Here is a 17,548-nt window from a genome sequence, read left to right as displayed (position 1 = left end):
CTATTTTGTTTGTAAAATAAGTTGTACCAATGATTAACCTGGCTCCATAAAACCAGCTTCAAGTGTTTAACCTCTGGACGGGCTCGGACATCCAGCGAAAAATCCTATCGTTATTAGCATAACAAAATTTAATATATATATTTTTTCAAATATAGGACTATTTTATATCATTTTATAGATACACCTCTCCTGAATCGAACCACGTTGTCCGATTTCAAAAAGGCTTTACAGCAAAAGCAAAACATTAGATTATGTTAGAGGAGTATATTGTAGAAGTAGCCACATAGCCATTTTCCGACCAACCACATGCATCACAAATAACCAAAAAACAGCTAAATGCAGCACTAACCTTTGACAATCTTCATCAGATGACACTCCTCGGACATCATGCTACACAATACATGCATTCTTTTGTTCGATAAAGTTCATATTTATATATAAAAACAGCATTTTACATCGGCGCGTGACGTTGACTAACTATTTTCCCTCAAATGCGTCCGGTGAAACAGAGCTACAATTTCCTAAATTACTATTCGAAAACATTTTTAAAATGTAATATTGTCATTCTAAGATTTATAGATTAGCATCTCTTGAAAGCACCTGCAATGCCAGATTTAAAAATAACTTTACTGGGTAATCACACTTTGCGATAAATGGGATGCGATACTCAGACAAAATAGGCTAGCAATACAGGTCAGCGCCATCTTGGAACAATCGCATATCAAATCTAGTCTTGTATACTATTGTCAATAATCCCTTACCTTTGATTATCTTCATCAGAAGGCACTTCCAGGAATCCCAGGTCCACAACAAATGTATTTTCATTCGAAAAAGTTAATCCTTTATGTCTTCTTGTTAGCGCGTTCTGAAGGCTGCACCAAAAGTACCGTCGTGCGCGGGACTCCTCTCTTACCAAAATTGATTTTTATTTTCTTTAAGTTCGTTCAAACATGTCAAACGTTGTATAACATAAATCTTTAGGGCCTTTTCAACCAGAGCTCCAATAACATTCAAGGGGGACGATTGCATTGTCTTTCAAAACGTTTCGAAAGGGGAGGGTAGCCAGGGGCGCCGGCGTCATAATGGTGATGGCCCTCCCCATGTGACGACTTTCCACAGACTCTCATTCTGTCAGTTTTCACAGTAGAAGGCTCAAACCACTTTGTAAAGACTGGGGACATCTAGTGGAAGCAATAGGAAGTGCTCAATGAACCATAGCTCACGGTGTGATTTATAGGCAAAGTGATGAAGTTGAGTCCGCAATTCAGAATTCCACATCCTGTTACGATCTGTCTCGGGGTTTTGACTGCCATATGAGTTCTGTTATACTCACAGACACCATTCAAACAGTTTTAGAAACTTTAGGGTGTTTTCTATCCACAAGTATTAATTATATGTATATCCTAGCTTCTGAGTTTGAGTAGGAGGCCGTTTAAAATGGGCACAAATTTTTTTCAAAAATCACTGTAGCGCCCCCTATCCTAGGCGACCGTCAAGAGGTTAAAGTGCGTTATGTATAAACTATTGCACCACCCTAATTAGAATTATTTGTAAAAACATTTTCACAACAAAACACCAATTTGGAGCTTATCCCAGTGATGAAGTATCCTAAATCCCCTTTAGTCCCATGATGGTTGTGTCCATTGCATCAGGGAACTCACTGTTCCCGGGGCCCCGAAGACGTGGATGTCGATTAAGGCAGCCCCTGCACCTCTCTGATTCAGATGCAGAAGATACATTTCAGTTGAAGGCATTCAGTTGTACAACTGACTAGGTATCCCCCTTTCCCTTTATTTATTTGGTGGAGTAATTGGGCGGCTGGCGCTCTTTAAACAGATCAAACCACACATTTGTCACACTAACCATGTTTCCATACGCAGAGAGTAAAATCATACATTTTAAAACAAATCTAATTATCGGTAAAACATTTTAAAATGCAGACGGATAATTTGTTCGTTCGACATGGTGGGATCTTTTTGTGTCAAATTAATTATGCGATAAATGGCGGTGGTAACGCCTTTATGCTTCAAATATTGATAGAACTATCATATCGAAGTAAACTTGGAGTCGCACGATAGGGTGTGTGGTCCTCCCACTACGACTCGGGAAAACACACAGTTTATTAGGCTACGGATTGAATAACTTGAACTTCACAGGGTGATGGGAGTGCATGGTGATATTGATGCTGCTTTTCAATAAATATCAAGGGTCTTATTCTAGTGACATGATAATAGATGCTTGACTGCCATTTGACAAATACAAATATTCTTGCTCTTAGACTATCCATAATAATCTCATGTAGACTAGCCTACCTGCACTGTATCTGCAAACTGTTGGCTAGAGCGCACGTGCCAAGACCATATTAGGCACACATTTACTATTTAGCACAACCGTTTTTATGACCAAACAATCCGTAAAGATGAAAATGCGTTTCCATCGCATTTAACTTTAGGTTTTTCTTCGCTACGTGAAAACTTAAGTGAAGAAGTACATTTTGTGTGCACTACATCACCACGCAGTGATTTTGGAAGTACACCACTTGTAGGGGAAATGTGCATATTTTCTTTATGCAGTTTTTTTAATATTCCCATGAAAATTGGCCGCCAAAAAATGTAATAAGGGAGTGAACGTTATTTATAATAAGGGTTACATGGAGAAAATCAGACCTCTGAAATGAAAATGGCAGGCCATCCCTTCAGCAAAATACACAGTGTTCAAACATTAAACACCTTCCTACTGTAATATTGAGTTGCAACGAAACTGTCCCTGTTTGCAAATAATTACATCTAAGACGTCATTAGGAATCTAAGCATGATACTTTCAAAAGCTAGGCCTACCTTTCCACCCCAGGCAGAGTAGGCCTACCGACACAGAATGTAAGCTTTAACTGCTGGTTACATGGCTTAACCCAATGAGAGGTCACATGTGTTTTCCTAAAATCTGTCTGGGTTTAACATCTTTTATTGTACAGAAAGTGAATATCTTAATTAATAGATAGTGACAGAATTAGATTACTTCCCAAGCAAAGTCCATTTTTTGTCTAGCCTTTGCTATCCCCATATCGGAGTCACGTCTTTCCCGGGTATTTTACTGTTTGTTTCTAGCGTAAAGCATCTCGGACCAAAGCGCTTTATGTAATCGGATCCGTTTTATCTTATTCAAAATCATAAACTAACAAGGGGTACGCCTGTGCTTTTTGCCATTTTCTTTAATGAAAGGTAGGCATATAGTACAATTACACTGTAGTAGTAGAAAGCTATCAAAGTTGACCTCTGGTCTTCCTCATCTCCACACTCTCCTTCTAAAACTGAACATAACATAGGCTATTGGCTGGTCTGTGTGCAAGATAGCGCGTTTTTTGGACTAAGCCTAATAAACAAAACATTTTCTGAAAAAGCCTTTGAATCTCCTGAACTGCCACCATAGCCCTACACAGCACAGCCATTGGTTAGACAGGACACACTTTTTAACCATCAGCAAGAGCAGAGCAGGCCGGGTCACAGGGTTGGAATATCCATTGCTGTGTGTAATGCAGCCTGGTTTTATGTAAACTGCTGGGATAGTGATCTTAGAAATATAACTTTGCTCTGTGCTTCGCCTATATGCAGTTCGTAGACTATAGGCTATGGATCATTTGATTGAGACCACACTAAATAGCTTATAGGCCCACTTGATATTGCGCGCACATAGGAGAATCAGAGATGAGGGGCAGCATCAGGCACACATCGATATATAGCCCAGTGGCGACCCGTCATTAAAGGCAGGTGGGTCAGGGCCCCACCGTGTTTGAGCCCCACCTGTTGAGTAAAAAAAAAAAAAAAAACATGCAGTACCAGTCAAAAGTTTGGACAAATCTACTCATTCAAGGGTTTTTCTTTATTTTTACAATTTTCTACATTGTAGAATAATATTAAAGACATAAACGCTATGAAATAACACATTCATATATTCATGTAAAAACCAAAAAGTATTAGATTCTTCAATGTAGCTGTCATCGTCATGTGTGTAGGTGGCAGGAAAGTCAGGCGCAGGAGAAACCAACTTGGTATAACTGGAGTAGTTTAATAAATAATAAACAAACACGAACTCCAAAACCAATGTACATAAAAAATAACATGGGGAAAAAATACCCGTCGCTCACCAATACAAAAATACATGAAAACGATAACAACCAAACAATCTCGGACTAGGACATGAGGGGAAACAGAGGGTTAAATACACAACAAGTAATGAATGGGATTGGAACCAGGTGTGTAGGAAAACAAGACTAAACCAATGGAAAATGAAAAATGGATCAATGATGGCTAAAAGACCGGTGACGTCGACCGCCGAGCACCCCCCGAACAAGGAGGGGCATCGACTTCGGCAGAAGTCGTGACAGTAGCCAACCTTTGCCTTGACAGCTTTGGACAATCTTGGCATTCTCTCAACCAGCTTCATTAGGTAGTCACCTTGAATGTATTTCAATTAACAGATGTGCCTTGTTAAAAGTACATTTGTGGAATTTCTTTCCTTTTAAAAATGTGTTTGAGCCTATCAGTTGTGTTGTGACAAGGTAGGGGTGGTATACAGAACATAGCCCTATTTGGTAAAAGACCAAGTCCATATTATGGCAAGAACAGCTCAAATAAGGAAAGAGAAATGACAGTCCATCATTATTTTAAGACATGAAGGTCAGTCAATCCGGAACATTTCAAGAACTTTGAAAGTATCTTCAGATGCAGTCGCAAAAAAAATGTAAACGCTGCGATGAAACTGGCTCTCACGTGGACCTCCACAGGAAAGGAAGACCCAGAGTTACCTCTGCTGCAGAGGATAAGTTCTTTAGAGTTACCAGCCTCAGAAATTGCAGCTCAAATAAATGCTTCTTAGAATTCAAGTAAGAGACACATCTCAACATCAACTGTTCAGAGGAGACCTCATGAATCAGGCCTTCATGGTCAAATTGCTGGAAAGAAACCACTACTAAAGGACACCAATAAGATGAAGAGACTTGCTTGGGCCAAGAAACACAAGCAATGGACATTAGACCCGTTGAAATCTGTCCTTTGGTCTGATGAGTCCAAATTTGAGATTTTTGGTTCCAACCGCCGTGTCTTTGTGAAACGCGGAGTAGGTGAACGGATGATCTCCGCATGTGTGGTTCCCACCGTGAAGCATGGAGGAGGAGGTGGGATGGTGTCGGCATGCTTTGCTGGTGACACTGTGTGTGGTTTTTTTTTCGAATTTAAGGCACACTTAACCAGCATGGCAACCACAGCATTCTGCAGCGATACGCCATCCCATCTGGTTTGTGCTTAGAGGGACTACCATTTGTTTTTCAACAGGACAATGACCCAAAACACACCTCAGGCTATGTAAGGGCTATTTGACCAGGAAGGAGAGTGATGGAAAGCTGCATCAGATGACTTGGCCTCCACAATCACTCGACATCAACCCAATCAGTTTGCAAACAATGTCAAAAAAAAATGTTCAGTTAATAAAGCTGCATACAAACATGGTCTCTTTTTTGCTTTCTTGACTAAGGCAGCTCCAAAATGCAGGAGTTTGAACCTAGCTCAGTGTTTTCTGTGGTGGTTGGGCAGCCAGCGGAATATACGGAGTGTAGGGGTTGGTAATGTTCTCTAGTTGTGCTGTGATTGGCTCAGTGTTCTGTCACTCATGGCGACACTACGTCACCGCAAAATCTACGGGGAGAGCTCGGAAATTCAAGCCCCTTGGGTGCTGCCATAGAGTTACATTAGAAGTGCCCATCCTGGCCTCCCGAGTGGCACAGCGGTCTAAGGCACTGCATCGCAGTGCTTGAGGCGTCACTACAGACCCGGGTCCCATCCCAAGCTGTGTCACAATTGGCCAGGGGTCCCATAGGGTGGCGCACAATTGGCCCAGCATCGTCTGGGTTAGGGGAGGGTTTGGTCGGGGGGGTCTTTACTTGGCTCATTGCACTCTAGCGACTCCTTGTGGCGGGCCGGGCGCCTACAGGCTGACTTCAGTCATCAGTTGAACAGTGTTTCCTCTGACACATTGGTGCAGCTGACTTCCAGGTTAAGCGGGCGGGTGTTAAGAAGCGCGGTTTGGCGGGTCATGTTTTGGAGGACGCATGACTCGACCTTCGCCTCTCCCGAGCCAGTTGTGGAGTTGCAGCGATGAAACAAGATCGAAATTGGGGAGAAAAATAAAGAAGTGCCCATCCAAGAAGGCTCAAGGTCATTGGCCACACATAAAATTATCAAATCACGTTATATCTACCGTAGCTTTGATTGGACTGATCATGTCAACATCATACTTTCAAAATCTTAGCTAGCAAGCCAGCAGTGATCATCATGAATCAAGTTGACAATCTACTGGCAAATCCTTTTCGATCCTTGTCATATGAAGATAAATTATAGATAAAACATATTGGTGATGATCGGCCATTGGACATAAACATTACACAACAAGTTGGAAATTGCAAATTCCAAAATGAGTGGCTTGGAAGGAATCAGTGGCTATCTGCAAGCATTGCAAACCAATGCAAACCAATGCTATTCAGTGGAGTGGGTGTGTGGTCCAAGTCTGGGTTTAAGGGTCTCTTTTCCAAGCTTAAAAGGATAAACATTCAACATTGGCCATGCTGTCAATCCAGCATGACTTCTGCCACGTTCAAAACAACTGGAAACTCAGAGCTGGGAAATCTCAGACTTCAGTGAGTTCAAGCAAGTGGGAACTCGTAAAAAAACGAGCTCCGACTGGGAAAATACATTTTGAATGGTCATCCCAACTCGAAATACCAAGTCGGGAACTCAGGCCTCTTTCTAGAGCTCTGACCTGAAGATTACTGACGTCATGATTCAACCATGTTTTTTTCAGAGTTCCCAGTTGTCTTGAAAGCACCATAAATCCAGAGAATGCCAAACTTTGATGACAAAATGTGCCCACCACATCACATCAAGGTGAGTCCAAAAATGTATTGTATGCTGCTGCATAAATTATGTAATATGCCAGGGAGATATGTATACTGTATCTAAGAAAGTAATACTATGTGTATGTTGTGTAGTAAATTGTTAGTAGCCCATGCACCTCACCCTCATAATTTAGCCTGCTGTTCTGACTTAGTGGTGCACATGTAGCCTATAGCCCTGTTTTAGAGAAATGTCATCATTGAATATTGAGCTTTCATTGTCTGCTTATATGCCCCCTTTATTTATCCTATGGTTCTGTTTTGGTGTACAGGGAGAATACTGTAAGAAGTGCCCATGTTCTGAATTCTATCCTGTACATTTCAAAAGTGCTAAACAAACAGTTATATTGACTAGTCTGTCCAAGCTCGCTCATTAATGTCTTAATCAAAATTAAGGATGGCCACTTATTCGCTTGTCTTCCCCTTATGCCATAGTTTGTACATCTCAATTGTCAGTTGAAACCACACTTGTTGAAGCAAGTCAGCCATATTAGCGATGTGTTTTTTTAAGGCAGTAAATTAGGCTGAATGAACTGTTTCACTGCCAGACAAGGCTCTGCTGATAGTCAGGTCTAGCAGTGGTAAGGTGTTGGGACAGATTTATATAAGCTCTAACAGTTTGTGGGCCACCTTTATAGTGCAATTAATTTTGTGTTGTGTAGTGGCTTTGCTGGCGTGCATCTAAAACAAATGTTTTATGTTTGCGCCACCAATATTCAAATGCTAAAATCGCCACTGATATAGCCTAATTAAACAACTAATTCTAAAACATTAAGAAATATTGACATTTCAAGTTATATGACCCTCCCCTGGACTAGATTTTAAAAATACGAAACCATCCTCTTGACTGAAAATGAAAAAGCATGACACTCCCCCATTTTCTTCCATGTGACCATTCTGTAAATTTCGATCCATCCTGAATAATCTCATCATGTAGGTTGTATCCGCAATATATCTGCAAGATGTGGGCTAGAGCGCACTTCTCAATACCAGAGTGGGTACATATAACGCAACCTTTTTTGTGGCAAAACCATCAGTAGAGTTGAAAGTGCGATCAAACAGATTTAACTTGTATTATTTATTCGGTACATGGGACTGTAACCACAAAAAAAAAAAATTATTCGGAACAAGTCAATTTGAAGGAAACACACCTATGGTGAAAAAAGCGCATATTGTTTTTATGCGCATTTTAGAATATTAGCATGAAAATCATTTGTCAATTGGATGGAAACGAACAAACACCTGTCCTCTATTGCGCACAATAGTGCTGAACCCAGTGATTGCTGCTTGATTTGTAGTCTTTATGGTTTTGTGTCATTGTGTATATGTTGACCAAAACAACTGTGCCCTGTCAAGACTGTAAACATCTTTTTTTTTTATTATAGTATAGTGCACACTGTTGCTCCATGTCGCAAAGAGTGGGGCACAAAGAGAGAGCAACTGCGTAATTTCTCATCACGCTATAGCCCTAGCTGCGCTTTACAAGAAATAATTGCAGCTGAAGCCTGAAGGTTACCTATTTATGTAGTAAATGTATTACCTCATGATTGTTTTGTGTTTACTGGCTTTTGGAAGACTCTGGGTTGTAGAGGATGTGCAAGCGCAGCCCCTTTGATACCGAATGGGTTTAAGCTGTATCCCCCCGGCAGTACAGCTTCTGGTTGGAGGAGCGCAGCCTCGGCGAAATTAGACCCTGCAGAACCCCGCTGGACCGTAGCCCGTCACGCACGGTACAGGCACACAACTCGGCAACCAGGTATAGAGGAATCGGTGCATTCACATCATACTTGTTGATCCGTTCCGTAAGGGAAGAGCAGGACACTGGTTCGACCTGAGATTTTACAGCGCGTGTAACCCCATTTTAAACATGTCTGTTGCGGGGGTGATGTCTCTAAAAACAGCCTCCATTAGACAGGCGGTGAGCGGAGCAACAATTCAGCGCAATGTTTTTTTTAAGATGTTGAAATGTTTCTTCTTACACTCTCAGGCTAAAAGTAACATATGTAAGTATCATGACAATAATATCTGACATTATTTTCGTCTTCATCTGTTGCACTTTGACCATAATGTTGTAGATAACCCATATATACGCCTAATCTGGTTATGATCAGACCATCGATTGGAGTAATTCAAATTGTGATTGGAAATTGTGTAATTTCTTTCGCTTTTGTGAACCATTTTACTTTTTAGAATTACATGCACTTTTGGGCACACTATTTGACTGGTCCAAATGTTTTAGCCAAAGCCTAACCGAGCAATGCTTAGAATTCTCTTCATTAAAACGCAGATATTTTCTCACAAATCGCTGGTTAATTATCACACTAATGTCGAGTCTGTTTTGCGCAAATTATTGTAGGTTATGTAAGCTACATGGAAGTTGCGCTAAATACATTTCAAAACTTTGGTGTGATTTAAATGGTGTGAAATTTACAAAATATACATAATGTATTATTTGTTTATGATAACCTTCGTTATTTGCTCAAATTAAATAGAAAACTTGGTCAAGATAATAATTTGCATTGTTTGCAAAGAGTAGGCCTAATTTAGTTTTCGCTGAGTCTGAACTCCCCTGCTTATCTGTGTTAGTAGGGCTAATACTGTATCTCTTTAGTGAGATGAGTTCAAGAACACCTTCAAATGTCAGGTCGCAGCTTCCTCGCTCTCGTGAAACCCCGCTCTTTTATGTGGTGCTGAAGTTAAATGATTTCAGCACCAAAGTTTAGGGACAGCGCACAGCGGGGAAATTTGATGGTTTTCTGTATTGACAGTTTTAGGTGTTTTCAGCACTAGACAGCGCTCGCGAGTAGAGCCGATTTAATCATTGCCTTCCCTCACTCTGCTCACTCATCAGCGAGGAAATCGGCTGTGCATCTTAAAGCTGATTAAATTGTCTGTTTGGTTCTCTAATGAATGGATAAACCACCTGACATTGTGTGAGAAACGTTCTCTATCAGGTCTGTAGGTTATCATATTCGATGGTAATTTGATATAGTGACCACTGATGTTCCTATTTTCCTCTTTTCGCAGCCACAGGAATGGGGGAGAACAGACCTTAATGTAGGATCGTGTCTTCTGGACCTGTCTGACCCTATAGTTTTGGACATTATTCAATTTCAAGTGGCCGAACGTCTTGAATGAGAATGAATAAAGGGGGCTCTCGGTCGACCACATCGCTTCCACCGGAGCCGGTGGAAATCATCCGTAGCAAGTCGCACTCCCGCCGGGTGACACTCAATGTTGGTGGTCTTCTTCACGAAGTTCTATGGAGAACGCTGGACAGGTTGCCCCGAACAAGGCTGGGCAAACTACGAGACTGTAACACCCACGAGTCTCTCATAGAGATATGCGATGACTACAGCTTAGATGATAATGAGTATTTTTTCGACAGACACCCTGGGGCTTTCACGTCCATTCTGAATTTCTCCCGCACGGGAAAGTTGCACATGATGGAGGAGATGTGTGCTCTGTCGTTCAGTCAGGAGCTGGACTACTGGGGTATAGATGAGATCTACCTGGAGTCCTGCTGTCAGGCCAGGTACCACCAGAAGAAGGAACAGATGAATGAGGAGCTCAAACGAGAGGCTGAGTCTATGAAGACCAGGGAAGGCGAGGATTTTGATACCACATGTTGTTCTGAGAAGCAAAAGAAACTTTGGGATCTCCTGGAGAAGCCTAGCTCATCGTTAGCTGCTAAGGTAAGCACTAAGACAGGTAGGCTACCTCTTCAAGTTAATCTGAACGTTTTCCTGCATGGGCTTATTGCTCTGCTATGCATTGCGTGTCATCTCACTTTAAGTGGATCAGCAATGAATAAGCGAATGTAACTTGACCTAGGTCCTCCTAGGTAAACATTATTGGTGGCTTACTGCCAGTCTACACAATTCAATTTTGTATTTTGTATTACATTCAACAAATAATAAAAAGGTGCCACATTTTGTTGACAAATAATTTGCTTATTACATTGTTAATCTTTCAACAATGACATGGCCTGTCCTTGAGGGGGAGAGTTGTTCTGAAGAGGAAAGTCATAACTAACAAATGTTGACTTTGATTTATCTATTTAATCAAAATAAGCCTTCAAGCAATAAGACTAGTGTTGCATTGAATACTTTAAGTTTCTAGACTTGTAAGTGCTACAGTAGGACTCATACTATGAGTGTGTTTGTGAGGTAGCAGGTCATTGCAGGTTGACTTCATGAGGTTGACATAAAGCCTTTTGTTGTCTCTGATACATGGGTGGCTCCCATCACCTCGGAGCCACCAATCAATACCAATTAAACGGAGCATTAGGTCCATCATGACAGACTGATCTGATGTTATGCATATAGCTGATGTTGCCCTCATATTTAAAACTTAGAATACTGATTTTTGTCTGGAGACAAGTGGGCAGTAGCCTACTGGGAAGTGGGAAGCACAGGTACAAGGACCAGTTGGTGATCAGTGTGTGATTGAATGCATGCAGTTCTAATGATCTTGTCCCTCTCTGTCGGTTTCAGACTCCAACGGTCTCTTTGATTTCAAACCCAGTGTGATTCTTATAAAGGTCTCTTGAACTGAAGAGGCAACCTGTTTCAGGATGTTAGTTCATATTTTTATTGGCAAATTGAAAGAGGAAGGAGAGAGAAATATATCTTATTACTGCATCTCAGGGGACAGGAGAAAATCGATGCATGATTCAAAACCAATACATAAATGAAACTCTTCAACTGATTATCGTCAGTTTAATCGAGTATACAAACTTATTCTTGTTTTTGGATGTCATAATGAATGTATGTAGTTGGGAAATTATTCCTGGTAAAATGATCCTTGATGAAATTTATCGGCTCATAGCTCACGCTGCAGCCGTAAAGCAAAGCAACACATTCACTGGGCTGGACCAATGGACACAGTCGTGTTAAGATAACTACTGTTTTATTATATCAATATTCAGTTTACATTAATAATAATAATGCAATAACATGTTCTGAACACAACAACTGTAAATAGATTAATAATTTGGAATGTGGGGATCAATATTGTACAGGTATCATTATACAGCTGGCGTGGCAAATGTGAGTGTTTGCTTTGTTTTTCTATACCTTTTTCCGCTTACTTGTTACCAATGCAGCATTAACCTTTTATGAAGACTTTGTAGAGTTTATGGATCATTCCCTTCCTGATTTGTACTGGCAATGGACTTCACCTGCTCTGCCTACTGTGTATTAGATGTTATTTTAGTTTCTGAGAAGACCCTCCCAAGGGACTTATACACACATACAATAGGGCTGAAAAAAGAAGCTAAGGGCCATGTCCTCTGTCAGGTATTTGCCCAGCCTGGTCTCATAGACTAGACATAACATGGTAAATGTACATTTGGAAAGTATGGTGGGGTTGATGGGTAAGCGTATAACGTAAATGTCCAGCAACCCAAAGGTTGCGTGTTCGAATCTCATCACGGACAACTTCAGCATTTTAGCTTATCAGCAACTTTGCAACTATTTACTACTGTTTATCTACTTTGCAACTACTTAGCATGTTTCCCTAACCTCAACACTTTAATCTAACTCTTAACCCTAACCTTAACTCCTAACCCCTAGCCTAGCTAATGTTAGCCACCTAGCTAACGTTAGCCACAACAAATTGGAATTCGTAACGTATCATTCGTTTTGCAAATTTGTAACATATTGTACAAATTGCAATTTGTAACATACACTACATGACAGACCATTATTACTCCACCATCAAAATTTACAGTTGGCACTATGCATTGGGGCAGGTAGCGTTCTCCTGGCATCCGCCAAATCCAGATTTGTCTGTCGGACTTCACACCACTCCAGTCGATGCTTGGCATTGCGCATGGTGATCTTAGGCTTGTGTGCTACTGCTCGGCCATGGAAACCCATTTCATGAAGCTCCCGATGAACAGTTCTTGTGCTGACGTTACTTCCAGAGCCAGTTTGGGCCCCTGCCCTAGCAGATCTATTCAACTTGTCTTTACCGACTTGTGAAATACTTTTACACACAAAATGTGCCTGAGTGACCCCTCTTCATAAAGCTGGAAACTCCTTAGACTCAAATAACTATAGTCCTATATCAGTAATATGTTGAATTGCAATAATCTTTGAGAAATTAATTCATTCCCAAATGTGTCAGTACCTAGATAGATTTCATTTAATTTCACCCTTTCAGTCTGGATTTAGACCCAACCATTATACCACTACAGCATTAGTGAAACTGACTAATGATATACATTCTTCATCTGACCAAGGCAAACTAACTGGTACCATCTTTATTGATTTATCAAAAGGATCATTCTATCTTACTAGCAAAACTTCAAAACATTGGTTTCACTAACAGATCACTAAACTGGTTTCATGCATATCTTAGCAATAGAAAACAATGTGTTTACATAGAAGGACACAAATCACATCTTCTTGGACTCAGTAGAGAAGTACCTCAAGGTTCAGTATTGGCCCCCCTTCTTTTCTCTATAATCAGAAATGAATTGCCTCTAATTTGTCAGAATACACATAATCCCTTATATGCTGATGATAGTGCGCTATATATCAGGTTCAAATATTTTGTAGATACAAGCAACTCTCCATGATGATTTTAACACTTTGCAAAAATGGTTTCTAGCAAATAATTTGGTTTTAAATCAAACAAAGTCCTATATCATGCAGTAGCGATGCATGGGTAAAATCACTGGGGAAGCCAAGCCAGGGGAAAAAAGCCATATTACAACTAATGTGTTGTGATAATTGTGTTGTTTGCTCTATAACCTCTTAATTCATATGCCTTAACACAGTGATACATAGAACTAAGGCCGAGACAATAAGAAGACACAGTGGCAGAATACCACACCTTTGTTTCATCACAAAACCGTAGAGAACATCTGTCTGGTGTCAGAGTCCACAAAGCATATTGCATGTCAAAAACATTTACATGACTTACAGCATGGTCAATCAAGTTAATATTACCAACATTTTCAGACAACTAAACAACTATTGATTTAGAACACAGAATAATGTGCAAATATTGTAAACTCCAGGTGTGCAAAGCTCTACCCAGAAACTATTGCAGTTTGGACCCAGAATAGGACTTGAGCTATGAAAAAGGATGCTCAGTGTTTTTGCCAAGCCAGTACTGACTCAGTAGGACTAATTACATAACAGCCTCCTCTCCCTTCAGCTGTAAACAGCCTGCCTCATGTCACATTCATTTAGCAAATGCTCATATCCAGAGTGTCTAGGGTTAAGGGCCTTGCTCAAGGGCACAACAACGCGTTTTTCACCTGGTCAGTTCATGGATTTGAACCAGCGACCTTTCGGTTACTGGCCCAAAGCTCTTAACCGCTAGGTTACCTGCCGCCCACAGGAAGACCTGGCTGGTGCTGCACTAAAGCATGTCTCAGCATGTTTCTGCCTTATAGACCGCAGTTCACGCTCTGGTGCATAAAAACCTTGGCTATGCAATAAGACAGGCTTACGGTGTATCAGATGGTTGTAGCCTGTACATCTTACCTTACATTAGAACCTCTGACCTGCTCACATCTGACCATAAACCTCACTTTGAGACGATATTGCTTCATGGTGAGCAGCCAGCTAGTGAGTGAGGAGTTAACTGAGCATCCGTCTGGGCTGAGGTTGACAGCTCTATGTGCCCTGTCAGGGTGAAGCCATCACAGTGTTCTACAGCTCCCGCCAGGTCCCATATATTTTCATCCAGTATGGGCTGACAAACTAATTGTTTTAAGCCGGGGAAGGAAATCAATGACAATTGCATTAAGATAAAAGGTAAGTCGGGTTGGGTGAGGACAGGACACACCCTGGACAGGCAGGCAGGGGAGAGAGAGGCTCAGAGGCAGAGTAGCGTGTGTGGACAGCTGGCCGAGGAGATTTCTTTCTCCGCAGGAGGGCGTGTGGCTTCACATGCTAACTTCCAGGCCAACCTGTCTCTCTCTCACACTGAGCCCAGCATGACTTGAGGATGGATGGTCACACTACAAGAGCAGTACAGTAGCATGGTGGGGTTTATGTTATTTAAGTGATTAATGTCGCAGTAGCTTTATGACTACTAGGACCTAAGATTAGACCAGGGATGGATGGTTTTGGATGTGTGTGTGTGTGCGTGTACGTGTGTGAGAGAGAGAGTAAAAGTGTGTTTGCTGTGTGCTGACAGGATGTGTGAGAGACTGTCCTATGAAGTGTGTTGAAGGGGATGTTTTTGAGGGGTCGATGGTGTCTGGTATACTGTGCTTTCTGAATGCCTATAAATCCATGGCACACAACCTTTCTGTTGCCTGACTGATTCAATCACCATATATCTCTTACCAGCCTGACGCAGGGGGCCGGTTGGCACACAGACAGACAGACAGAGAGCACTGAGGGCCAAGCTACATTCCCCAGGCTCTCTCTCTCTATCTCACCTCTCTGCCTCGTCTCTCCATCTCACCCCTTTCTCCTCTTCACTCTCCATCACTCGTTTCTTTCCTCTCTCTTAAAAGCTTACTCTTGTCTCTCGTGCAGTCCCTATTTCTCATTCTCTCCTCTCTGCTCTGATTATTCAGATCAGAATAACTTCATCAGCATTTCAGCACTCTTTAGCAGAGATAGTGATATAACATATCAACTAGCAACTAACAGAGATGAAAGGATACAATAAATACAATCCAGTAATTAATACAAACCCTTACACAGATATCAGGTAAACATACAAACATGCCTAATCATGTAAAATCACCATAACACTGGACCTATTAAGAGTCTTCTTTGTCAGTCGTTTTGTTTTGCTCCGATGTCAATGTCACGTTTAATTATTCATGTAATTTCTTATGTCTCACTTTCAGTGCTCTCCCTGAACAGAATTTGGGTACAGATTTATAATTCACCTTCTCATGCAACACCATTCCCCACACTTAAAGCCAAGCCTCCTGCACCTGGGTATGCTTCATAGATGAGGTCTGAGACATGACTTTCATATTGACCCACCATAGCATTTGAGCTTTATTTGTGATGGTTGCCCCTGAGATCATTCCCTTGCAATGTACATGTAAGAACAAGTGTGCATTGATTATTGATGCAGCCTAACCTCGCAAATGTTTTCTCCAGGTAGCAAAGATGGTGTCGGAAGAATTTGAATGAATCTCTTTTCTGACGGCTGAAAGCCAAAGCAAATCAATTTACATATTTTGTCTGCTATTAGACCTGTCCCAAATTCCTAGAGGAATGTGCAGCCTTGGTGAAAATGCTTTGTGGTTCTCGTAGGTTACTCTCATTGTGTCAATAAATCCCTATGTGCCCCTAAAGCATAGCTTAATCTTTGAGATTCTTAACCTTTCGATTCTGCTTGTTACTGACATATCTTTAACCTGTGTGTTTTTATTGTTTACATTTTAAATCCATGACCACAAGGGCACAGCCTTCAGAGATGCTCCTCTTCACCACGACTTGTACACAAACCAACATTTACATTATAGATTTTTGACATGTCTTTGATAGCATTTGATCAATGTGTAGCAGCACATAGATGGAGGAGATAGGCCAAAGAAACTAAAAAGCCCAAGCAGAGGAGAAAATCTCTCCCATCAGTAAGCTGCTGAGAAGGGGATTTAATTGTTTGTGTTGTTGCCAATGTCTGTTCCGTATGTCTCATTTTCAAATCAATTCAAATGTTATCTTTGAAGATCTTCTTCTGTTGGCACTCCAAAAAGTCCCAGCTACATCACAAATGGTCCTTTTGTTCGATAAAGTCCTTATTTATAACCCCAAAAACTCAATTTAGCTGGTGCGCTTCATTCAATAATCCACCGGTTTCCCTCCTTGAAAATGCATACAAAATGAATCCCAAATGTTACCAATAAACTTCTCCAAACAAGTCAAACAACATTTATAATCAAACCTCAGCTACCCTAATATGTAAATAAACGATAAAATTTAAGACGGAGAATCGTTATTGTCTTTACTGGAGATAAACAACAAAGAACGCGTTCTCATCCACGCGCATAAAAACACTACAGCCAAAATGGGAGCCACTTAGAAAAACTACAAATTCTAGCTCATTTTTCCAGAAACAAGCCTGAAACTCTTTCTAAAGACTGTTGACATCTAGTGGAAGCCCTAGGAACTGCAATCTGGGAGGATTTTGCCTCATAATAAACATGACAGCCATTGGAAACAGTGGTAGGCTGAACATTGTTTTGGGGGGGATGGTTTGTCCTCGGGGTTTGTCCTGCCATATCAGTTCTGTTATACTCACAGACATTATTTTAACAGTTTTAGAAACGTTACAGTGTTTTCTATCCAACTCTACCAATTATATGCATATCCTAGCTTCTGGGCCTGAGTAACAGGCAGTTTACTTTGGGAACGCTTTTCATCCGGACGTCAAAATACTGCCCCCTAGCCCAAAGAGGTTAACAAAGAGTTGCAGTCAGTTTTGGAATGGGTGGCCAGTAATAAACTGGTCCTGAACATCTCTAAAACTAAGAGCATTGTATTTGGTACAAATTATTCCTTAAGTGCTAGACCTCAGCTGAATCTGGTAGTGAATGGCTGTTGAACAAGTTGAGGAGACTAAATTACTTGGCGTTACCTTAGATTGTCATGGTCAAAACATATAGATTCAATG

General features: G+C 41.0%; 1 protein-coding gene across 2 annotated transcripts in view; it reads left to right on the top strand.

Annotated features, from left to right (window-relative positions):
• Positions 1–8,534: 8,534 nt before the first annotated feature.
• LOC115150521 (potassium voltage-gated channel subfamily B member 1) overlaps positions 8,535–17,548 on the top strand; it is an 81,456-nt gene continuing 72,442 nt past the window's right edge. Inside the window, exons 1-2 of one of the 2 annotated variants that reach the window (XM_029693924.1) lie at positions 8,535–8,696; positions 9,968–10,635. In XM_029693924.1, coding sequence (XP_029549784.1) covers positions 10,075–10,635 — 561 coding nt within the window. In that variant the 5' untranslated portion in view covers positions 8,535–8,696; positions 9,968–10,074. Of the gene's footprint in view, positions 8,697–8,837; positions 8,944–9,967; positions 10,636–17,548 lie in introns of those variants that run through there. The other variant, XM_029693923.1, reaches the window with a different exon arrangement.

Source organism: Salmo trutta, chromosome 16 (assembly GCF_901001165.1).
Source record: "Salmo trutta chromosome 16, fSalTru1.1, whole genome shotgun sequence".
Lineage (NCBI taxonomy): Eukaryota > Metazoa > Chordata > Actinopteri > Salmoniformes > Salmonidae > Salmo > Salmo trutta.
This window is presented reverse-complemented; position numbering and strand designations above follow the sequence as displayed.